Source organism: Pelodiscus sinensis, unplaced genomic scaffold (genome assembly GCF_049634645.1).
Source record: "Pelodiscus sinensis isolate JC-2024 unplaced genomic scaffold, ASM4963464v1 ctg64, whole genome shotgun sequence".
Classification (NCBI taxonomy): Eukaryota; Metazoa; Chordata; order Testudines; family Trionychidae; genus Pelodiscus; species Pelodiscus sinensis.
Window position 1 is genome coordinate 668,188 of NW_027466015.1, and position 24,827 is coordinate 693,014.

The 24,827-nt window shown below is 55.8% G+C and overlaps 1 protein-coding gene across 3 annotated transcripts in view; it reads left to right on the forward strand.

Annotated features, from left to right (window-relative positions):
• Window positions 1-24,578, forward strand: part of LOC102446042 (IST1 homolog) — a 59,697-nt gene extending 35,119 nt beyond the window's left edge. The window contains exons 1-10 of one of the 3 annotated variants that reach the window (XM_075918232.1): window positions 3,955-4,103; window positions 17,714-17,813; window positions 19,123-19,303; window positions 19,585-19,672; window positions 20,229-20,312; window positions 20,597-20,707; window positions 20,946-21,122; window positions 21,909-22,001; window positions 22,611-22,659; window positions 23,728-24,578. In XM_075918232.1, the coding sequence (XP_075774347.1) occupies window positions 17,726-17,813; window positions 19,123-19,303; window positions 19,585-19,672; window positions 20,229-20,312; window positions 20,597-20,707; window positions 20,946-21,122; window positions 21,909-22,001; window positions 22,611-22,659; window positions 23,728-23,927 (1,071 nt within the window). In that variant the 5' untranslated portion in view covers window positions 3,955-4,103; window positions 17,714-17,725 and the 3' untranslated portion in view covers window positions 23,928-24,578. The other 2 variants (XM_075918231.1, XM_075918230.1) reach the window with 2 other exon arrangements.
• The last annotated feature ends 249 nt before the right edge of the window (window positions 24,579-24,827 follow it).

Genomic DNA, 24,827 nt, shown 5'->3' on the forward strand with positions numbered 1-24,827 from the left:
AACAGCAGTGCCGGGACGTGGTGTCTGAAGGCTTCCTCCGCTGCAATGGGGCATGAAGTCAGGTAATCGTCCTCCCACTCATGCCCAATCCCCCTCACTTTCCTCTCCCCGCCAAGACCCCACACCCCCAGATTGCTCTGCACCTACCCCCACCCTGCTCCTGGATCCACCTTTACTCCTGCACCCTCCCTTTTCTTGCTCCTTCCCCTTGGCCAGACGCCCTACACCCAGCCTGCTTCTGCAGCCTACCTCCCATCCAGACCTAGCACCCTCATCCACTCCTGCACCCCCATCCCTATCCCACTAGCTGGCAGCCCTGTCCCACACACTGAATCCCTCATTTTTGCCCCCACCCCAGAGCCTAAAGTGGTCCTCAAAATCCACTAACTCCAGAACCCCAGAAAATAAATCTGGCCTATGAGAAGTCCTGAACCTCAGTCCTCCCTGTTCCTTCCCCTTGCCCCGTGGGACTAGAGTGCCAGAGGAGGGAGGTATCTCAGTCGGGGCTACATCAGTGGGGGCTGGGATTTTTGCTTCTTACTTGTGTAGTCCTCAACTGAGTTTCCTGTGGGTCAGTGGCCCTTGACCCAAAATGAGGTTCCCCACCCCTGCCATAAATAAAGAAAACATTGGAACCTTTTGGGTTGGACATAAATTAATATTTTACTTTATTTAAAATTAAGTTTGATAAGCATGAAAAAGTTAAAAAAGTTAATCTGTGTAATAATTTAAATTAACCCATTTTCCTTAGCTGCAGCAATAGCAACATGGCTTGGGCTAATGATGTAATTAGCAACTGGTGGTCTGCTGAAAGGTTTGCATTGAGCCAGGTGGTCCATTGACCAAAAAGTTAGAGAATCACTGGTTTAGGTGATTTCAACCATGAAATTCATGAAGTGGTGTGCCTCGGTGTCCTTCTAATACAGCAGACCAGGTTTGTAGTAGTTTCTCTGCTGCACTAACTTTTATTCGCAGATAATGACTGAGAAGCATTAGTGCTATAGTGCTCTGTGTTTAGCATCAGGTATGTTTTCAATTACCATTTGTAGCACGCTTAATGGTTTTTCTTTTTCCAAAAATCACATACATTATACATTCTTACAGGGTCACTTATTAGCATCAATTGGTGTTTATAAGTATTGTACTATACTATGCCATTTGTGTAGACAAATTGTCTTTGAGGTTAACAAGCATTCATTACCCTCTTGAAATCTTTGCATAGGCTTTAATTTATCCTTGGGGGTTGGGTGAATTAAAAGATAGGGGTATCCTGCATATAAGCAATCCCCCTTCTGGAGTCCCAATAGGATTTTAATTAAGTAGCAGGTTTTGTTAACTGGTGTAATAAGATGCAGGCCTAAAACAAAAGCCCATGTAGCACAGGCCTGGTCTGCGGCCTAGCTCCAGTGGACAAAACATGGCTAACATACAGCAAAGCTAAGCTGCTCATAGAAGTTGGCATGAACAGGGTGAGAGTGTAAAGCACTAATTGGCAATAGGCCCAGATGTAGAATAGTGACTGGCATGAGGTGCCGACTATAAAACAGTCATTGGTACTGGCATAAGTTGAAAGCACATGGTACCATCAACTTGTTAGAAAAAACCTTGGTACCCACTCCCCACAGATACTGACCCAGGTTCAGGAAAGGCTCTAAAACAACAGCATGTTGGATAGAGATGAACTAATCATACCATTAGGTGCAGGGTGTATCTAAGTAGTATCAGCTCAGGGGTGGACAATAATTTTTTACCAGGGAAATTTTTGAATTGGCCCGGGACTGAGCCAGAACGGGCAGGGCCAGGATACTTCCCTGCTTCCCCACCCCGAAACCATGATTGGTCCGGGGGTGAGGGAGCAGAGAAGTCTTTGCCCCTCCTAAGGGTTTCCCCATGCCACTCATACCCCTGGCAGTGGGCGGAAACTTCATGTGCTCCCCCAGACCAATCAGGGCTTGGGGGCGGAGGTGCATGCAAAGTCTCCTCCTGCCCTGCCAGGAGCAAGCAGTACCACATGCTATTGGCAGAGCCGAGGAAACTTTGTGCGCTCCCCCCTCCCCCCTATCCGAGGCCCTAATTGGCCGGGGGGAGTGGCAGGGCCTCCATGGGCCAGATCAACCCAGTTGGAGGGCTGGATCCGGTCTGCGGAGGGCCTGTTGTCCAGCCCGGTGTCAAAGGGTGGCAACCTGACAATGTCAGGAGTGATGTGTAACTTGTTTGTACTTGTACATAAATTGGTGTCTTGGGGGACAGTCTGTCTGATTGGGGGCAGTGGGGGTCTCCCACTGATTGAGGCGGCCATTGTTAGGGGTACATGTGCTAGTGGTTCAGTAGACGCTGGCAGCCGTTACTGTACATCGCTTAACAATAAACCTGGCCAGGAGCCTTCGCTCCTTATCTGATTTGAGGTCTTTGGGGGCCCTCTCGGGGTCTGTCTGCTGTGTTAATTAACCCGCAAATCGACACAGCACACACAAGCAGCCTTCTGGTTACCACTGTCGGTGGAGCTAGAGACCTTCAGGAACTCGTCGGCAGGACCCTCCTGACTGACAACTGGTTAAGGGACAAACCAGGCTTTCCATCCCTGATGAGCGGCCCTGGGGGTGCTTCGCTTCCCACCTTCCGCATGGCGCCTTGCTCTCTTGTGGAGCAGTAACGGGGGAGCCCTGCGCCGAGCGCGCTACTCAGCTTGTGGGGCGGCAGGGCAGGGAACGCGGCTGTAAAATCTCCACTCGAGGGGCGGGGACACGGGACGGTGAGGGGGGCAGCCACAGGGATGCTCATCGCCAAGAACATCCGTTCCCGCCCAGGGGAGTCCTCTGCCGATGGCTCGGCAGTGGGGGTCAGTCTGTGCTGATGCAGGGCAGCCCTTCGGTTCGGCCCCTCCTTGCACCGCGAACATGGCCCACCGCCCAGGCCGGGCTCCGCTCTGTGCAGCCTGTGCGCCGAGGGGGGATGAGCAAAGGCCGGACCCGAGGCGGGAGCGTCCCCAGGGACGAACGATTAAATCCGCTTAGGTCGGGCAGCCGCCCGGCGCAGAGCCGGGACACCCACCCGCGTGACGTGCAAACCGGCTGCGAATCTGGAGCGACACTAGGCGCCCGTCGGTAGGCGCCCGGCCGGCCCCCGCCCAGCCCGAAGAGCCGGGGGCACTGTGCCAGGAGCAAACGGACCCAGGCCAGCTGGAGCAAGACGGGGCGGGGCCCGGAGCAGTACGGCCCTGGGGGCGGGGCCAATAGGGTGGGAGCTGGGGGCGGGGCCATGATCAGTACGGCGCTGGGGGCAGGGCCAATAGGGTGGGAGCTGGGGGCGGGGCCATGATCAGTACGGCCCTGGGGGCGGGGCCAATAGGGTGGGAGCTGGGGGCGGGGCCATGATCAGTACGGCGCTGGGGGCAGGGCCAATAAGGTGGGAGCTGGCGGCGGGGCCAGGAGCAGTAAGACGCTGGGGGCGGGGCCCGGAGCAATACGGCGCTGGGGGCGGGGCCCGGAGCAATACGGCGCTGGGGGCGGGGCCAGTAGGTTGGGAGCTGGGGGCGGGGCCAATGGGGGGCGGCTCGGCACTGGGGGCGGGGCCAGGAGCAGTTCGGCACTGGGGGCGGGGCCAATGGGGGGGCGGCTCGGCACTGGGGGTGGGGCCAGGAGCAGTAAGACGCTGGGGGCAGGGCCAATAGGGTGGGAGCTGGGGGTGGGGCCAGGAGCAGTAAGACGCTGGGGGCGGGGCCAATAGGGTGGGAGCTGGGGGTGGGGCCAGGAGCAGTAAGACGCTGGGGGCGGGGCCAATAGGGTGGGAGCTGGGGGCGGGGCCAGGAGCAGTACAGCACTGGGGGCGGGGCCAATGAGGGGGCGGCTCGGCACTGGGGGCGGGGCCAGGAGCAGTACAGCACTGGGGGCGGGGCCAATAGGGTGGGAGCTGGGGGCGGGGCCAGGAGCAGTTCGGCACTGGGAGCGGGGCCAATGAGGGGGCGGCTCGGCACTGGGGGCGGGCCTGGCCGGCGGCCGGGCAGCGCGAGGCGGGGCGCAGAGGGGCGGGGCCGCGCGGCCGAGTGACTCCGGCTGCGTGACTCCACGTAGGGTCAGACGGCTGCGCGCGGATCCCTCCACCAGGTAAAGTAGTGCCGGGGCGCGCCCCGCCCCCGCCCGCCTCAGGGGTCCGGCAGCCCCCGCGCGGGCCGGTGCGACATGGCGGCGAGCCCCGCTCCTGCGGATCGCTCCGCCGGCGGGAGGGGCTGAGGCTGCGCCGCCGCCGCCGCCATTTTGGCGCCTGGCTCCTGCTGCTGCCCGGCCGGTGAGTGGGGCGGCGGCGCTGCTGCCCGGAGGCCGCGGGGTGGCGGGCCCGGCCTGGGGCGGCTCCCTCACGGCGCTGGGCCCCGCGCGGCGCGGCCCGGGGGGGGCTGAGGCGAGCGGGCCGGGGGGGGGCGCTGTGCCGGGCCCGGGGGGGGCTGAGGCGGGGCGGGGCCCGGGGGGGGGGCGGGGGGCGCTGAGGCGAGCGGGCCGGGGGGGGGCGGGGGGGCTGAGGCGAGCGGGCCGGGGGGGGGGCGGGGGGCGCTGAGGCGAGCGGGCCGGGGGGGGGCGGGGGGGGCTGAGGCGAGCGGGCCGGGGGGGGGGCGGGGGGGCTGAGGCGAGCGGGCCGGGGGGGGGGCGGGGGGCGCTGAGGCGAGCGGGCCGGGGGGGGCGGGGGGCGCTGAGGCGAGCGGGCCGGGGGGCTGAGGCGAGCGGGCCGGGGGGGGCGAGGGGCGCTGAGGCGAGCGGGCCGGGGGGGGGCGGGGGGCGCTGAGGCGAGCGGGCCGGGGGGGGCGAGGGGCGCTGAGGCGAGCGGGCCGGGGGGGGGCGGGGGGCGCTGAGGCGAGCGGGCCGGGGGGCTGAGGCGAGTGGTCCTTCTCCCGCGGGCCGGCCCCACTTGTCCCCGCTGCGCTCCCGCCCCTGCTCCCGGTTGAGAGGCCGGGCTGGGCCGCGCTCCGAGGCTGGCAGGGCGGTTGGTAGGCGAGGCGCTCTCGTGGGCGGGGAGAATTGGCCGAGCGTATGGACCGGCGGGCCAGTCCCGAGCGCACTACAGTCAGGTGTTCGTGGGGGTCAGTGTCTGAGATAGTGACGCGAGGGGGCGCTGGCTTTGTAATGGGTGAGATAATTAGCATCTTTGTTAAGGCCCATTTGTAAAGTGTCAGGTTTAAGCACGAAGGACGGTTCTGAGACGTCCCTTTGTAGTCTGCTGTTAGTCTCTTTGAAGCAGGATGCATCTAGTAAGGTTGGTGAGACAGTGCCCAGTCTGGTTGAAATGGCAAGAAACTGTTCCTTCTTTGTGAAACTGGTATCTGTTTTGTGGGATTGATCCTTTGGCGAAGTGTCTGAGACGTTTGACCAATGTACATAGCAGACGGACACTCTTGGCACATGACGGTGTAAATTATATTTCTGGAGGAACAGGAATATGTGTTCTTGATCTTGTAACTGTCATGGTTAGGTCCAATGGTGGTGTCAGTAGAGTGAATATGTGGACAAAGCTGGCAACGGGGTTCGTTGCAAGGGAAAGTTCCAGGGTTGGTATTAGTGTGGTATGTCCTGTGGTGGTTGGTAAGAATCCTCCTGAGGTTTGTTGGTTGTCTATAGGAGACTATGGGTCTGTCACCCAGAGTCTCTTGGAGTGTAGTATCCTGTTCCAGTATAGGCTGTAGTTTATTGATAATGCGTTGGACAGGTTTAAGTTGGGGGCTGTAGGTGATGACAAGTGGTGTTCTATTGTTGGTTTTCTTGGGTCTGTCTTGAAGTAGATAGTTTCTGGGTATTCATCTGGCTCTTTCAATTTGTTTTTTTATTTCTCCGGGTGGGTAATTGAGGTTTATAAATGCTTGGTAGAGATCCTGAAGCTTCTGGTCTCTGTCAGTAGGATTAGAGCAGATGCGATTGTATCTAAGGGCTTGGCTATAAACAATGGATCGTATGGTGTGTTCTGGATGGGAGCTGGAGGCATGTAGGTAACCGTATGAGTCAGTGGGTTTTCTGTAGAGATTGGTATCTAATTTACCATTGGTGATTTGTACTGTGATGTCCAGGAAATGGATCTCTCATGTAGAATGGTCCAGGCTGAGATTGACGGTGGGGTGTAGGTTGTTAAAGTCTCTATGGAATGCATCCAATGTTTCTTGGCCATGGGTCCAGATCATAAAGTTGTCATCGATGTAGCGTAAGTAGAGAAGGGGCAAAAGGGGACGGGATCTGAGGAAATGTTGTTCTAAGTCAGCCATAAAGATGTTAACGTACTGTGGGGCCATGCGTGTACCCATGGCTGTGCCGCTGATCTGGAGGTATAAGTTATCCCCAAATTGAAAATAATTGTGGGTGAGAATAAAGTTACATAGGTCTGCTATCAGGTCGGCAGTGGTGTCCTCTGGGATAGTGTTTCTAATTGCTTGTAATCAGTCTTCGTGTGAGATGTTGGTGTAGAGAGCTTCTACATCCATGGTAGCAAGGATGGTGTTATCAGGGAGATTATCGATGTTTTGTAGTTTTCTCAGGAAGTCAGTGGTATCTCAGAGAGAGCTGAGAGTGTTGGTTGCATAGGGTTTGAGAAGAGTCTACATAGCTGGATAATCCGGTAGTGAGCGTGCCGATACCTGAGATGATGGGACATCCGGGGTGTCCAGGTTTATGGATTTTGGGACACAGATAGAACAATCCTGGTCAGGATTCAGAAGGTGTTTCTGTGTGGATTTGGTCCTGAGTAGAGGTAGGGAGTTCTTTAAGGAGACAGAGTAGTTTCTTTTGGTATTGTGAAGTGGGATCAGAGCAGAGAGGTCTGTAAACTGTTGTCTAGTTACCTCTGGTCATAGTCGGACTTATTCATAATGACCACAGCACCCCCTTTGTCAGCTGGTTTGATTATAACATCTGGATTGTTTTTGAGACTCTGGAGAGCATAGTGTTCAGCGCGGCTGAGATTGTATGTCGCTTGTTGTTGTCTGTGAATAATGTCAGTCTGCGCATTGTTGCGGAAGCATTGTATATAGAAATACAGATTGTAATTCCAACCATCAGGGGGAGTCCATATAGAATTATTTTTCTTTTGGTATTGATTGATGTTCATTGGTAGTTTGGAAATATTCTCGTAGGCGGCGGCGGTGAAAAAGCCCCACGGTCACCACAAAATTGAATCCAGTTCATGGAGAAGGTGGTGCAGAAAGAGAAACCGTGGGATAAGACAGACTCGCGTTCCCTTTCCCTTGTGTTCCTGTGGTAGATATGGTCCTGCCGATGCTCTTCCAGGATTTGGTCTGAGGAAGTGGGTCTAGCCACGATCACCTGTTAAACCATCTTGGTAGTCTTTTAAAGTGTTACATAGTTTTTCCTTTTGTAATAGGCTAATAGTGTCTTTCACACTGGCGGACATGAATACAAAGCATTCGCACAATGCCCCAGCGCTCCTGGCACCGCCTCGCTGGGGGCTAGAGTGCTACCAGACCATTTGTTGTTTTTCTCCCCTTTGTGGAGCACATTTCCAGTTCAAAGGATCCCACCCACGGGCCAGTATTGAGCCCCACGTAAACACAAATTGCACCGCGGGCCACGGGTTGGTGTTGAGTAGCTCTGCTTTAGACACTAGCCCCAATGTACATCGGTGCCAGGAGCTGTCGTAAGCAGAGAATTGTGAGTTACCTTGGCTGCTGGGTATAAGTGCAGGGAGGGAATATGAGCCTACAAGCATGTGACAAGGGTAAACATGGAGGAGGAAATAAAATGATTTAAAGCACTAAAAAGGGATTAATGAGTGACGTAATGAAACTGAAAAACTTGACTGTATTGTTGACAGTAACACTAAGGTTGTGGGTAGTCTACCAAGGGAAGTGGTTGAAGCCTAAATGCTTCCCATATTTTAATCTGACATGGACAGTTAATCCAGAATTTCATAAATGGAGTGAACCTGTCTTGCATAAATTGAGTGGGCAAGATGACTTTCAGTAATTAATTATTGCTTATTCCTAGCAGTCCATAGTGTTTAAAGACCCTGTCAACTGAAACATTGCATCTGTCTGAATAATTTTGCTGCTATTCATGTAAGTAATATTGGGAATAATATAATTCAAGGATTCCTAAGCTTTAATAGTAGAAATCACCTCTTGGTTGCAACTTTGTGAAGTTGTTCACATATAAGAGTAATAATAGGCAGATGTTGTAGTATAACCATCTTTTAGTGTAGGGAAGCAGCTGGAGATGACAAGCTAGCACCAAGTGGCCTGTCAGCTGTCGGGGCCATCAGCAACCTGTGCTATAACTGAAAAAGATTAGACAAAAAGTTAATTTGATGTTGTGTATTTGATAGTGTTTTCTAGATAGTCACTTTTATTGCTTCCCTGCCAAGGAATTGGTCATGAGGCCACTGGGTGCAATAGGTATAAAACCAAGCTCATGTACTTGCCTGTTAAAAGTTTTCAAGCCCCAAGAATGGACAAGGTGTCTAACTTATGATATTTCTGTGAATAATAACGTTAGAACTTCTGACACATGTGCTTGTACAGATTTCACCCCAATGTTGTTCTGTTCTAATGTATGTTTTATGTTTGGGGGAAATCAGAATGAACGATCAAAACCTTAACACTCCCTGGCAGCTTTACATGAAAGCATATGGAAAGCCGCACCCAATGCAGTCCTTAAATCAGGAAGATAAGGGGTGTTCATTTTGTTCTGGACATTGGTTTTGCTTGTCAGTAAACTCATTTTGCAACCATTTTTTCCCCTGCATGACTAAGCCACATTCCTCAGAGCAGGGAGAGGCAGGCAAACTTTGAACTTCTTAAAATAACTTATCTAAGTGCAAAATCAGGTTGAAATGTCTTGTGGAAATTGATTCCCAAGTTGACCACCGAAATAACAGCACAAAAGCTGTACCAACTCTTCTGAACAAATTTCCTTCTGCCCAGACACAGTGAAGGAAAGCTCAACCCAGAGTCAGTTTTTCTGACAAGTTGTTTGCCTGAAAATTACTTCACACCCACAGTACTGTTCCCATCCAGAAACACTTCCAATGTAAGTTATGGTTCTGACACATCATGAAGTATGAATACTCATAGGCACATGTTTGTAGATCCATCTGCATGTTCCGTGCCCCTCGTCCCCCAGGTCCCCATCCTGTTTCGTTGCCTGCATCTGTTGTTCCCTGCACATTGCGCTATCATTTTTGGCCAGCAGCTCATATCTGTGTGGTGTTCCTATTAGGGATGTAAGCGACTAGTTGACTGTCTGATAAGCAAATGTCGATTAGTTGGCTTCCCCACCCTTTGCTGCCTGTATCAGAAAGAGGCAGGGAAGGGGAGTGCTGGGGTAAGCCTGCTTAAAAGCCAGTTCCCTCCAGCTCTGTGGGAGAGGGCCTGGCACAGCAGCAGTGTTCCATGTACAAGAGTCCCTACTAGGGCCCTTGTATATTTCAAAGTGGAAGCGCTGCATGGAGCTTGAAGGGCTCTTGCTACCTTTCAAAGCGGAAGCGCCCTTATCAGCTAATCGAATAGTCGATGGAAATTCCATCGACTATTTGATTAATCTAATTTTAACATCCCTAGTTTCTATTTCTTCTCTTCCTCTTCTGTAGCTGTGACCACTAGTGAAGACAGCCACATTGGCTTTTCCTTGCTTACAGTTGATTCTACAGATACTCATTTTCTTCTACTGAGGTGTCTGTTCGTCAGTAGAAGCAGCTGGAAATGAAGGCACTGGTTGCATGTGACCCTCCACCCCTGTGAGCTGACAGCGATGGCTTTGTGTGTGCGCCTTTGAGACCGGGACTGATTATTCCCATACTTCTCAGAGCCTCAATGTTGTTGACAGGCATGGTGGTGAATTGCATTTTTTACTAATGTAGCTTCACTACAGAACATTTTCTTGGAGCTTCCTTTATTGAATTATACGTACTTTATATCGAAGGCCAGGTGCTTCTTCCGGAGGTCTCTGTGGATGCTCCACCCTTGGTCTTGATGCCGTCCTGGAACCTGGATTGGAGATGCACAGCATGAACCAGTGCACTCTGTGCCAATGGGCAGCCCATATTCCCCATCTCGACGACTGCTTCCTTAAGACGTTGTTGCAGACGGAATGGGCATGCATAACAGCAAGGACCCACATGGACCTTTCAATATCCAGGCCTTTGCACAAACTAGGAAAAGTTTTCGGTTTACCCTTCCCAAAACATGCAGTTCATCAGAGTGCGCCTAGATTCCATGGCTGCTCGGGCCTGTGTACCTCATGAAAGATTCCTCGCCATTCAGACTCTGGCCACGGTGATCTACCTCACCTCTTGCACCCCAGCCAGAGATTGCCTGCAACTTCTTGGCCACATGGCAGCCACCACATTCGGAGTACCGCATGCTCGACTTCACATGTGCTGCATGCAAGTTTGGTTCTCCAGAGCTTATAAACCTCAAACACTTCATGTAACTCTCACAATACCACACAAGGGCAAAAAATCGCTCCCTTGGTGGACCGAATCAGCCAAACTTTGCACAGGCATCCCCTTCCCCCTCGTGCACGATTACAGCCGATGTCTCCCTCAGTGGATGGGACGCTGATTTCTGAGATCAGACTGCCCAAGGACTCTGGTCAACCCGAGAGATGTCTGTTAATTTATTAGAATTGCGCGCCGTACACAACGCTTGCAGACATTTCCTGCCTTCTGTAGCCAACAAGCATGTCCGTGTCCTCCCAGACAACACTGTCTGTGCCTTCTATATCAACAGACAGGGAGGGGCCAGATCTTCATCCCTTTACACTGAAGCTATAAAACTGTGGAATTTTTGTGCAACATCCACCTCTCCACAATCCACATACCAGGCATCTCTAACATGACGGCTGATGCTCTCAGCGGACTCTTCCCCCAACATCGCAAATGGGTCCTCAACCGCTCAATAGCATGCTCCCTCTTTTACAGATGTGGCCGACCATCAATAGATCTGTTTGCAATGTCACACGATACCAAATGCACTCAGGTTTGCTCAAGAGCGGGCATAGGGACAGGATCTCTCAGGAATGCCTTCCTCATTCAATGGGATCACAACCTTGCTTATGCCTTCCCCCCCCCATACCACTTCTGGCCAGTGTCGATCAGGACGGAAGGCTCCACAGTCATCCTGATAGCCCCCGCCTGGCCCAGATGACTGTGGTATCCCTTCCTGCTAAGGATGTCGATCCTCACCCTATCGTTGGGGGAGGCATAGCTCAGTGGTTTGAGCATTGGCCTGCTAAACCCAGGGTTGTGAGTTCAGTCCTTGCGGAGGCTATTCAGGGATTTGGGGCAAAAATTTGTCTGGGTTGGTACTTGGTCCTGCTGTGAAGGCAGGGGACTGGACTCAATGACCTTTCAAGGTCCCTTCCAGTTCTAGGAGATAGGCATCTCCATTCATTTAATTTAATTTAATCATTCTCCTTCTCCAGCACAATCTAAACACTCTGGGGCAGACAGTGCAAACCTACCTGGATCTGCCCAAGTTACATCTAACAGCCTGGCTCCTCTGTGGATCTCCCACATAGAACTAGCCCTCCCAGAAGAGATCTGTGTAATTCTCATCCACAGTCGTAGGGACTCCACCCGCACCTCCTGCACGTACAAATGAAAGCGGTTCTCAACATGGTGTACATCAAACAGGCAGGACCCAACCTTGACACCCCTGTCCTTCATCCTTGATTATCTACTTACCTTAAAACAATCATTCTCTCCTGTAGTTCCATCAAGGTACACCTAGCACCCATTACAGCCTTCCATTGCAAGATTGATGGCCACTCTGTTTACACTCACCTGATCACCAAAGGATTTCTCAAAGGTTTGCATCTTTCACATCCCGATATTATACAACTGGTGCCTGCCTGGGATCCCAGGCTAGTGCTGCAAGCCTTGACCAGGCCGCCCTTCGAGCCCCTCGCCTTTTGCTCCCTTTCACACCTTTCTATGAAGGTTGCATTCCTGGTCACTGCGTTGGTGACATGGCTGCACTCATGGCCGACCAACCCTTCACAGTATTCCACAGAGGTAGGGTTACCCTTCGTACATCCTAAATACCTACCAAAGGTTGCATCATCATTCCATATAAACAAACTGGTAAACCTGCCTGTGTTCTTCCCAAAACCACATGCAAACTCCTGAGTCTGCCATGCATGTCCTCAGTGTTCGCCATGCATTGGTCCGCATATCTAGACAGAACTAGACCCTTCATACAATCGCCTCGCCTTCGCCGATCAAGTGACGGGACACCCCATATCAAAACAGAGGTTGTCAAAATGGATTAGACTGCATAAAAACTGCTTACACGCTTAAGGGCCTACAGCCACCATTATTCTTGACAGCTCATTCCACCAGGGCCATATCTGCTTCCATAGTGTTCCTTCTCAACGTGCCACTAATGGGCATTGCAAGGCAGCCCCTTGGGCATCGCAACTTACCTTTCCCAAGCACTCCGCACTTTCGTTTGCTGGTGACACCCCGGTGGACTCAGCAGTACTATCATCTGCCTACCGTAACATCCCAAAGCTCCTGCCACCAGTGCGCAAAACTGCTTATTAGCCACCATGTGTGGAGCCTCCATGGGGACCTCTTGAAGAAGAAACAAAGGTTACTCACCTTGTGCAGCGACTGGAATTCTTCAAGATGGTGTCCCCGTGGATGCTGCACGACCCACCCTCCTCCCCTCTGCTTTGGACCTGGGGCCTCCAGGGTAAAGAAGAAGTGGAGGATTTGGGCCATGCATGCGCGGTGCAGACTGGCATGGCGCGCGTGGTTCGTGTTGTGTGTATGTGGCCTGGCAGGGACTGCTGCATAATCTCCAATCCAGGTGCAGGGACGGCACCAAGACCAAGCATGGAGCATCCATAGGGACATCATCTTGAAGAACTCCAGTCACTGCACAAGGTGAGTAACCATCGTTACTCTTCCGAGCATGGCCGTTAAATCGAAAACTCTTGTCTGCCTACAGGCTGACAAGCTATAAGGAGTGGCTTAGTTAAGAGCTGGGAGAGCTGGGAAAGGGCAAAGAGAGAGGTCTTTCTTCATGCCAGGGGTTGTCAAGCAGGGATATGCATATCCCTGAGGGTATCCAGATGTCTTCTGGGGGTACATCAACTCATCTAGATATTGGCCTAGTTTTACAACAGGCTGCACAAAAACCGCTAGTGAAGTCAGCACCACCTGAGGATGTTAAAATGTGTTTAATCAAGTCAATGTGTAACTACCCCCCCCCCCAAACACACACAGGCAGCAGCGTGGCTGGGGGCTGTCTAGGACCTGGCTTTGAAGCTGGCTCCCTGTTCGTTAGGGATGTGAATGTGTACACAGGTACAGGGTTACATGCAGCCCCCGCTCTGTTGCTTTGAGACGGTGGGGACCAGGGAGGTGGGAACCAGTGCATGTAGGGAGCCTCTGTATCTGGCAGCAGCATGAGGGGGAAGGGAGATGGGCGCGGGGGGGGGGGGGGGAAATGAGTGGGGGAGCTGACTTTTAAGCCACCTTCCCCCTCCTCCCCTGGGCTCTCACCTGCCCCCTGCATGTAAACATTGGAAAAATCAATGGTTACATATTTACAAAATACACACGTTTTAACATCCCTACTGCGCACACCGGGAACCTGCATTAACCTCAGCTCATTGCTCAATCGTGTACACGGTTACGCGGTCCCATTCCTAGTACGTAGCTATATGCAAATTGCTTGTACTGCTCTGTGTATGGTAGAATGAAATACAAGTACAATATTTGTATTCCAGGGGATTTTACCATATGTTAATAAACTAAATGAGAGCAAGCGAGTATTCGGTGCTTGTGTGCTTGGCAAGTCTGTGTTAATGGCTGATTTTGTAAGGAAGTAGTGTGAAACTTGGGTGTGCAAGACCCATCAGACTCCTGGGAAAGTAAGCAGCCTGGAAAGATACAGGCCACTGGGTGGTGGTGAAGCTAGTCCTGAATCGGGTCCATGAAGAGCCCCTCTCTTGTGCACTTCATAAGGTGCTTAGGAAGGCTGTCGCTCTACTGACCCACACCTGGCTCTGGTTTCCTGGCCGGCTGTATTTCTCTCCCTCTCCAGGGACTTAGTACGGCCAGCTAAAGCGCTCCCTTCTGGCCTGGGAAGTGCCAGTGGTGACAAGGTTTTCCTTCTGGTGTAATTTGATACAGGGATGTTCATAGGGCCTAAGAGGGAGGTGCCCAGCTCCTGTTACAATTCAGTGGAAGTTAGGAATCCCACAACTGTCAGTACTTCTGAGAACACCACCCTCAATCCCTAGCAAAGTTACTGAACCCTCCTGTTCAGTAACTCAGGGCTGTCTTACCTGCTGCTAGTGATTTCGTAATCAAACCTGCCAAGCACTGGGCAGAGGCTTTTCCTTTCATTCACCGACTGGCGGGACTGCATGTGTCTGAGGCATCGCGGCACCTGATCGTCCTAGCTAAGTGGAGTTTGTTCTCCATCGTTCACTTGGTTTGCAGAGCAAGTGGGATTTGTCGTCCCTGGATGTCAGGTGATTGGCTGGGACTCAGATGGGAGGAGCTACACCTAAACCAAGAGGGTTTTTTCAAAAATAGATTTAAAAAATCAAATACATTTTTCTATTAAAAATCAAATTGGAAATTAAATTCGAAGTTGACTGCCTAGAAAGTTTGAACTACATGCTGAATGGCCCTCGTCCAGCACACTGGTCCGACAACATCCATCCGCGGTCCGTATGCAGTGAAAGTGTGGGTGTGCTGCAAGGCGATATTCATCTCCAGGCCGATCCTGAGTGTGCCAGTCTAAAGGGCTGTAGCCTGTAGTTGAAAGCAGGAAGGTGACACAAGTCTGGTAAGACTAAGGAAAGGTACTTGGGAGAGGATTGGAAATTGGAGCATGTGTAAGATTAGTCGGTCATACGCACAAGGAGGAGAATCTACTCTGCATTTTAGCTCTCTACACAGATGCGAGGAGTGTAGCAAATAGGAAGAAGGGGAAGTCTTAGTAGAGAAGCTAAATTATTAGTTGGCACCGCAGGACTTTGTGGGATAAATCTTCTGACTGGACTAAGGGTAGAGGGGATGGTCTTGTTCGGAAGAAAGGCAATATCAACTATCTGTTTGAGAGCCTGTCCGTCTGTCTGCTCAAGAACTCCTCCTAAACGGTAAGAGCTAGGACCGCCACGCTCGGTACACCAGTTCCTCTTATCTGACTTCAAACAAGGTCAGGGCTGGATGTTCCAGGACAATGGGCTGTGCCCAAGTGGGATTGTTTCTCAAACCACACAGAAGAGACAATCACCGGGCAAGGGAACGGGCTGGCAGAGGGCGATTGTGGAAGTTTGCATTTTGTTCTATGCACTGAGGCATGCGTGGCACCAGGAGAAACACCTGCTGATCAGCGGAGCGGCATTGGAATCTCTCCTGAGTGGCCCCGAGGGCTCAGCTTCCAGGGAGCGCTGGCTCCCACGCGGTTCTGATTGCCGTGGGCGTACGTTTTGAGCTTCTCTTCCCCACCTTTGCTACGGATGCTTTGGCCGTACAGCATGCCCAGCTCTGTCGCCCTCCAGCAGTGAGACTCGGGAGGTACCGCCCCCTCTCCCTGGGGCCAGGCAGGAAGGCTTTGGAGATGGGCTCTCTAGCCGTCGGTCAGCCAGCGCTGTCGTGGGTTCGACACACCGGGCAGCTTCCGCAGAAAGGCGTTTCAGGAGGTGCCGAAGGCAGCGGCAGACAGGCTGAAGCAACGCCGAGGAGCGCCAGGCCTAGGCTGTCCTTTATGGCATGATTCCCAGTCTTTTTTATACAGGGGACTGGCAAACCCATTCACAAACTTTTGGCAGACTGGCAACTTTGTATTTGTCCAATTGTATATTCATTATCTGAATTATGAATATGCAAACATGAACATGCAAATAGGCCAAAACAAATGTTGCTGGTCACCCTAAGCTCCGCCCCCAGTGCCAGCCCTAACCCCTAGAGCCCTCCACTCCCCCAGCACCAACCACTGACCCCAGAGTCCCCTGCACCCAGCCGCCCATCCCAAATGCCTCAGTGCCAGCCCCCACCCCATAGAGCTTCCCCACCATCAGACCTCCCAGAGCCAGCCTCCTATTTCCAGAGCGCCACTGCACCCAACCTCCCAGTGCGCATCAGTGCCAGCCACCCACCCCTTAGAACTCCCCAGTACTACCCCACCCCCAGAGCCTCCCAGTATTAGCTTCATCCCCAGAGGCCTCCAGTGCTGCCCCCCTGGAGCCCCCACTTCCTGTCCTGCCCCCCTCGCCTAGCCCTGTGCTGCCTCCCAGGTTGCTGCTACTTTAAGGCGACTGTGCCAGGCTCCTGTGGTCTTCCTGCCATGCAGCAAAGTGCTCTTCCATGCCCAGGATAGGGATGTAAGCGCCTAGTCAACTACCTGACAAGCAAATGCTTATTATGTAGTCGAGCAGTGACTCGACAACTCACCCCCATCATTCTCCCCCCCACCTCCCAGCCTCTATCAGAGAGAGTCAGCAAGGGAGGGAGCCGGAGCCGTCTTAAAAGCAGGTTCTCCCCAGGACCATCTCCGTGGGGGGAGGCGGAGGCGCAGCAGGGAAATGACGTGAGCAGGGACTGAAGCAGGCCTGACTGCTGTGCCTTTTCCTTTGAAATGTACAAGAGCTGCCTGTGGGTCCTGTCCATTTGAGAGGCAGAGGTGCTGGGGGATCGTGAGTGCCCCCCCATCAGCTAATCAAGTATCAACTTGATTAGTTCATTAATCGAAGTTTAGCATCCCTAGTTTGGGAAGAGACCCCGCCCTGCCTGGCGCTGGCTGGCTGAGAGGTAGGGCAGGACACAACTGCTCCCAACAGCTGCGGTGTGTCCCAGCCCCAGTGTGTGATGTGAAACAGGTCAGTGTGTCCCTAATGCAGTGGCACCCCTTGGAGGCAGTCCCTACGTCCGCCTGTGAAGCTAACGATGTTTTTTTGAGTGAATGTGACTTAAATGATTCTGGAGAGTTGTAGGTGCAGTTCTACCGGCTTTGCCACAATTAGCAAAGCAAACATGGTCCGTCTTGCATAACACTGCACGCCAGCATCCACAGAATCTCAGCACAGACGGGTCTTTCAAAGCCAAGCGGAGACCGTTGTAGCGGGATGTTCTGCACTGATATTCGGTGACCGTGCATGGAAAAGCCTGAAGGGACAGCCTTGATTTCTAGAGCAGTTAAGACATTTAGTTTTCTGAATTTTGTATTGTACCGATCTCTTTTTTGACTAATGTTGTTGCAGCAAAATGTCTGGTTCTCAAAACATCCTCAGGTTTACCATAAGACTCGAATGCTTCTGTTGTTCAAGAAAATGTTTGGTGCACAAATAGGTACGCGCCAGCTTTTCCAAATTCCTGCCAGGCAAGGCCCATTATTCCTTTTCTGTGGTTTGCCAAGTCTTGCCTGCCTCTGAGCTGCAATTGTTTGGCAGTCGTCCCGCGATCCAAGTAGGGCCTCACTCGTGACTGAAACAGGTGGCTTAAGCCAGGCCACTCGGAAGCGGCTCTTGCTCCCCGACCTGTGGAGGGCGTATCCCGCTTGAGGTGGAGTGTGGGAGTGCCCTGAAAAGGAAGGGTTTGTGGCTCCAGGGGGTTGCAAGACGAACAGAGGCTTTTGGCCTGATGGCGCCTTTCAGACACGTGAGTGGGTGGTTGGCATCCGTGTGTGGCTAGAGGAGATGAAGGTGGTGGCGGGACAGCTGAGGGCTGCAGGAGGCCCAGTGACGCTCCTTTCTTCTTCCTGCAGGAACTGGACGTCATGCTGGGCTCCGGGTTCAAGGCCGAGCGCTTGCGAGTCAACCTGCGCCTGGTTATCAATCGCCTCAAATTGCTGGAGAAAAAGAAAAGTGAGTGTCTGGTGGCGGTAGCTGCCGGGCCAGCTCCACGGTGCTCTCTGCCCACCCCCAGCACTCGCTGCTTTTGCTAGCTGTGACCTGCTGATTGCGCCAGCCCCGCTCTCCCGGTTGGTGTTTCCATCTGGTGGTAAAAGTTCCGGTGCTTGAGAGGCTGAGGACTGGGGCAGGGAAGACACAGGCAGCTGTAGAGCCGTGTCTGTGGGCCCTCTGATTTCCCTGGGAATAGAATTGGCTCAGAGCTTAAAACCTGCCCTGTTCCCAGGGTCTCCTAGACCAGACCAGCCAGACGGGGTCAGACCAAAGGTCCCTTTAGCCCAGTGTCCTGCCTGCTGACTGGCCAATGCCGGTGCCCAGAGAGGGTGAACAGAACAGGGAATCCTCACATGTTCCCTCCCCTGTCGCCCATTCCCAGGCAAACAGAGGCCAGCGGCACTATTCCTGCCCGTTCTGGTTAACAGCCATTGATGGGCCTGTCCTCCAAAAATGTATCTAGCTTTTTTTGAACACTGTTATAGTATTGGCCTTCACAACGCCCTCTGGCGAGGAGTTCCACAGGTTGACTGCATTGTGTAGTAAAACTTCCTTTTGTTTGAAATCTGCTACCTATTAATTTTATTTGTCGACCCCGTGTGTGTGTGTGTTATGGGAAGGAGGAAATGAGTAAATAGCACTTTCTTATCTACTTTCGCCCCACCAGTCATGATTTTATAGACCTTTATCATAATGTCCCCCCCAGTCATATTTTCCAAGCTGAAAGTCCCAGTCTTAATAATCTTTTCTCGTGCTGCAGCCATTTCATACCCCAGTCTGTTTTGCTTCCCTTTTCTGACCCTTTTCCAATAGACCCGTTTTGAGATGGGGCGACCACATGTAGGAGGGTGCAGACTGCCTTAGCGTTTCCTTGCTAAATCCACCCAGTGTGTGACCAGGCCCTTGAGCTGATGGGAGGTAGGGGGCTGGTGCTTCGGTGGCTTTAGTAAAGCTGTAGCCGAAGCTTTGAAGGCAGGTTCCAGGGCTGGGTGAGTAGCAACAGCCTTGAACCCATGCCCGGGGCTTGCAGTGCAGGGGCGCTTCCTGTGCCCTGTGGTGCGCACTCAGGTGTCCAGGCAGAGGGATACCCAGCGCCCCCAGATGTGTGATTGCCACAGTGCCCCGGCCCCTGCCCAAAGGAACCGGGGCTCCGGCAGGGGAGGCAGGCCACAGTCGAGGGCTCCGGCTCCGGAGGAGGGGAGGAAGCTAGCGAATAGGGGGAGGGCAGGGCGTGGCCCCTGGGTAACCGCGCTCGTGCCTTGTCCTGTAGCCGAGCTGGCCCAGAAGGCCCGGAAGGAGATCGCAGATTACCTGGCAGCAGGCAAGGATGAGCGGGCGCGGATCCGCGTGGAGCACATCATCCGAGAAGACTACCTGGTGGAGGCCATGGAGATCCTGGAGCTCTACTGCGACCTGCTCTTGGCCCGTTTCGGCTTGATTCAGTCCATGAAGTGAGCCCTGACTCCAAGGGTCCCTTGGGGGTGGGGTGAAGGAGCTGCTGGGCCCTGGGGAAGGGTTGGTTTGGAAGGGGGCTGCTTCATTGCAGTGCAGATGTACAGGCTTGGTGGAGCCTGGGCTCTGAGACCCTCCCCCTTGCAGCGCCTGAGCCTGACCCCGACACCCACCAGCCCAGTGCAGCCAGAGCGCTGCAGGCCTGCCCCGGCTCCTTGGGGCGCCTCACGCCCTCCATGCGGCGGTGCTGGGACGTAACCTCCGACTCATGCATCTGCAGGGACCTGGACTCCGGCCTGGCGGAAGCCGTCTCCACGCTCATCTGGGCTGCCCCCCGCCTGCAGGCTGAGGTGGCAGAGCTGAAAATTGTGAGTTGAGCTGGGTGCGCAGTGTTGGCCGCAGGGCAGCCTGCCCGGGCTTCCGGGCCTGCTGTTGGCAGCAGGGCTGTCGGGGCACCTGGAGCCACCAGGGGCAGAAGTTGAGGGCGTGGATTTGGCTGTGGTGTTCAGCCAGGCCTCGGTACATCAGCACCTGGGGCAGGACAGCCTGGGCGTTGGGCCAGCCCTCCAAGCTCACGCCTGGATGGTGTGTCCTGGTCACGTGCTCAGGGCCAGCTGATCACCAGACTTGGGGGCAGGAAGGAACTTCCTTCCAAATCTGATTGGCAAGGACCATTCTGGGCTTTTGCCCCACTGTGCGCTGTGGGGTCCCAGCAGAGCTGGCAGCCTTAGGGGCGGGGCCAATGCAGAGTGCGGCTCTGGGCTGCGGGTCCGCCTCCCTCTCCTGCGCTCTGTGGCACGAGAGGGAGTGAGACGCCGCTCGCTGGCTCTGTAGCGGGACCTGGGGGCCTCCTGGCCTGTGGGAGACAGGTGCTAAACTCTGAAACTGCTGCTCTGCCCAAATTCTCTCCACTCTTCCGCTCAGGTCGCGGACCAGCTGTGCGCCAAGTACAGCAAGGAGTATGGCAAGCTGTGCAGGACCAACCAGATCGGGACCGTCAATGACAGGGTAACGGTCTGGCGGGGAAGGCCAAGTGGCTGGGGCGCCTTGCGTCAGGGCAGCCCCGGCCCGGGTGCCTGGTGCAGAGCGCGCTGGGCTGGGAGCTCGCGCAGCTCCCCTTACGGAGACGTGGCTCGGGGCAGTCCTGAGTGCAGACCTGCAGAGGCGCAAGGCACGCAGCAGGGCCGGCAGCGGTGCTGAGTGCTCCTTCCCACAGCCCTGCCCTGGGCGCCCCAGGGATGCTAGCTCCTGGCCCTGCCTTGCCGGCTGATGGCCCTGTCCCTCTGTTCCAGCTGATGCACAAGCTGAGCGTGGAGGCGCCTCCCAAAATCCTGGTGGAGAGGTACCTGATTGAGATTGCGAAAAACTACAACGTGCCCTACGAGCCTGACTCGGTGGTGATGGTGAGTGGGGCAGAGCTGGCGCCAGAGCCAAACTCTCCAGCGTTCCTCGGGCCCGGCACCGAGCGGGGCAGCACCCTCCCCCGGGCAGCGGAGTAGCCGCCAGTGCTCTGGTCTCCCCCGCTCCATGTGGACGCTGCCTCTTGAGCCCCCTCCCCACGTGTTGCTGTGGCAGGCAGAGCGCCTCCCCGGGGGTCCTCTGGCTCTCTGGGCTAGCGACACGAGCCCTCTCTCCCTGCAGGCTGAAGCCCCGACTGGCGTGGAGGCGGATCTGATTGACGTCGGGTTCACAGACGAGATGAAGAGAGGTGGCCGTGGAGGCGGGGGCGGTGGGTTCACAGCCCCGCTGGTTGGGCCTGATGGCTTAGTGCCCATGCCTATGCCCATGCCCTCGCCCTACCCGCCTGTAAATGGACCGGTGAGTGAGTGTCGCCGCCAGCACCGGGCACTGTGTGCGGGGAGGCGAACGTGGCAGGGAGCAGCCCGCTAGCAGTGGTCTCCGAGGGTGTCGGGGGGGCTCTGCCTTGTCTGCCCACATGGGCAGTGGGGAGGAGGCTGCCCACTGCCTCCACAGGCTCCAGCCACCTTCCTTTGTCTTGAATGAATGCGCAACTCCTGTGGGAAGAGAGCTCCTCGGCCTGCAGCGTGGCCTCCCCAGGGCACCGGCTGCTGGCAGCTCTCCGCCCCGGGGGGAACGGGCAGGAACTCTGTCAGTGGGGGAGGGCCCGAGGCCTCCAGGGGAAGCGCCTCCTTGCCAGGCCAATGGAGGGGAAAGACCTTCCAGGAAGGGCAGCCGGGGCCGGTTCTGTCTCTGGCCGCAGAGCCTGGTGGGCGGTTCTGTGCCAAGCTGGCTCTGGGCAGTAGCTGTTTGTATGAGCCTGGAAGGGGCTCTGCCCAGTCCTGTGCCACGTCCCCTGCGGATGGCTGGAAAGCTCCAGGAGCTGGGGCCTGCATAGGCTGGTCCCTGGGTGCTGAGCGTTAGCACCAGGAGGCATTGGCCCTCCTGGTGCCGAGAGCCATTTCCGGTGGCCCAGGCTGGCTGCCCCTGCAGTGCCAGGGCCTGAGGCGCGTTTGAGACGCCTTCGTGGCTGACAGACGTGCAGGCACGGTGCTGATTCCTGCTGCTACGGTGGCACCCGTCCCGGCTGTGCTGTCCCACAGGCACCGCCCTTGGCAGTGCTGACTTCCCCCTCTCCCCTTACAGGAGATCTTCAATGGAGTCCCGGTGGGGACGTACCAGCCTTTTACCAACATCCATCCACCGCCCATCCCGGCAGCTCCGCCCACCTACGAGTCTGTAAGTGCCTGAGCCGCCTTGATGAGCAGCAGCGAGAGTCTGGGAAGGCAACAGAGCCGTAGCCGCAGGGAAGGCAGCTTTTCACTGAGCGGCTGGCTCTGGCGCTGCTTGCGTTGCAAACTCCCAACGCCCGCTCTGCGGGGGCCCGATTCGGCCCCTCTGCACAGGCTGGGCAGAGAACCGGCCTCCACTGAGCCTGTTTTACTTCATGGCCTGAGTGACAACAGGGCTGTAGCAAACTCTCGTGTGCGGGCCGTGGACAGGCGGGGCCTGCGTCTGCTCACCTAACACGGTTGCCATCTGCAGCTGCCTTTGGATCACTTTATATCTAACCTTAAAGGAGACTTGTGGCTGGCCCCAGCTGACGTGCTTTATACCCAACCAGCTCTGCTCTCCCCTCACCGAGTCGTGGCGGGGACAGCGAGGGATTTCAGCCTGGCCTCTTGGGAGTGTCTGCGCTGTGGCTAGCAGCCGTGGCTCTGCCGTCGGCTCTTACTGGGAGGCCTTGCCCTTGTCTCTGGAAGGGAAACGTCTGGTGTGCGGGGCTGCGGTCGGAGAGGCGCACAGGCCGAGCCTGCTCGCTGTGTAGTGACACTGTGTCTGTTTCAGGTGGACGACCTCAGTGCTGACAAGGCTGTGCCTTCTGCACAGGTGGCTGGTGAGTATGCCAGGGAGGCCCTGGGGGCTGTCGGCTGCCTGGGGCGTGCGTTCCTGGCAGCCCTGAGAGCAGGCCCCTCTCGGGAGGGGACACTGCCTGCGGGTACACCCGCCCAGACATGGGGCATGAGCACGAGGTGGCAGTGAAGGGAGCAGGGCGGCATCACTGGGATGGGGCGGGCAGGGCCACGTGCCCTCGGGACTCTGGGCCGCGCCTGGAAGCCAGGTGCAGGCGCTGAGCGGGGAGCAAGTGTGTGGCCCAGGGCTCTGCTGGGTGCCCAGCATTGCCCGTTTGGGAACGGAGAAGCCGTTGTGCTGACCGCTCTGCTCTAGGAGTCCCCGGGGGTAGGCGGCTCGGTTCCCAGGCGGAGAGAGCGAGAAGCCCCATCCATCGTGGGGTCTGGGTAACCGGGCCCCTGTCTGCTCCAGCCTGCTGGTTCCAGCCATGTGATGGAGTCCTCTGTACTGAGGACAGCCCAGATTGGGGGGGAGGGCCCCTAGGAGCTCTGGTTGGGCTTGGGCACCTCTGCTCCTTGGAGCCGCTAGCGAGGGGTGACACCAAGCGCTCCAGGCCTGTGGGCTGGGGCTGGGCTGGGCTGAGCTGGAATTCAGACACTCGCCCCAGGGGCTCGCAGAAGGGCCCAGTCAGGTCAGACCAATATGTTGTCTCCCAGCTGTGGCCAGTGCCAGGACTTCTCCCCAGGGCTCAGGGCAGGCGGAGCAGCAGAGCTGCTGGTGCTAGCGCCTCATGTCCGCTGTTGGCTAGGGACTGCCCTGCCTCACTGGCTCAGCCCACCCGTGACCAGAGGAGAGTGCAGATTCCTTCAGGTGTCTTCGGTGGGCTCCTCATTACCTGACATCCTTGGGGTCCCCGGGAGGCCAAATGCTCAGCTGAGCGCTGGCCGGGCTGGTGCCGGGAGCCTGGGTGCCAAGTGTTCTCTGGGAATGGGTTGTGCTGCCTTTCCAGTTGCTGTCCTGGTTTGCTTGGCCTTGGCTTGCCCTGGAGCGGGGGTCCAGGCCGCAGGCACTCGGCCGCAGCGTGGAACTCTGGCTTTCTCCTCGTAAATAGGTCCTGGGCCCAAGCCAGAAGCCTCTGCAAAGCCGGGGACTGGTGCTCCGGATACCTACGATAACTTTGTGCTGCCCGAATTGCCATCTGTGCCAGACACACTGCCCACGGCCGGGGCCGGCGCCAACTCCTCTGCATCGGAAGACATTGATTTCGACGACCTCTCTCGGAGATTTGAGGAGCTGAAGAAGAAGACCTAAGACTGACTTGGCTACGCCAGCGTGTGCCCGGGCAGCCGGGACTGAGCTGCTTCCCTGTGAAACACCCCCTGGAAATGCGTTTCCTGCGCTAACCCCTTTCTCTGGCCTCTCTCCCTGCTGTGCTTGGCCAAATGCTGCTGTGGGCGGCCCTGTAGGACTGGAGCAGGGAACTGCTCTGCAAGAAAGCCTGGTTATCCCTGGTTCTCCGGGGGCAGGGCGAGGCCCAGTGACGGGTAGCTAGCATGTCCCAGGGGTGCAGGCCCAGGGGGAGTTGCCACAGAGAGCCCTTCCCAAAGGGTCGAGAGTGGCTGTGGTGGGGGTAGAATAGGTGCTTCCTTGAGGCTTGCCGAGGCTGCTGGCTCCGTGGTGGGGCCACTTGCAGAGTCGATCTAGGAAGCCGATGGCCTTGTGGAGTTCCACGGGATTCTCAGGGAGCCCTCTGTGGCCTTCGCTGCACTGTGGGGGGGTGTTTCCTTTTTGCACCAGCACGCTCAGCCTGGCTCGGGAGTGCACACTGGCAGAGCAGCGCAGGAGTGGCCAGGTCAGTGGGCGGAGCCGCACCATGGTGGGTCTGCGGTCGCCAGGCAGGGCGGTGCCCGCTGCTGCGTGAAACCCTTCTGTCCAGACACATTACAAGCAGCTTTTCCTTCACGGCTTTGCGTTGCTTTGTGGATTAGGCCGTCTGTCTGCCAGGCTGCAGCCCGGGGGGAGCAGTGGCTGGGCAGCCCTGGGAAGGGCTCAGCCCTCTCCAGCCAGGTGACTGACTGCGGGTGCAACCCCAGCCCTGCAGAGCCAGCTGCCAGCGGCTCTTGTCAGCTAAGCGCCTTGGGGGCAGTAGCAGGCACCCTGGCCCCTGCCGTCCCCCTGGCAAGTGCAGGGCAGCTCTGCCAGGCTCAGCAA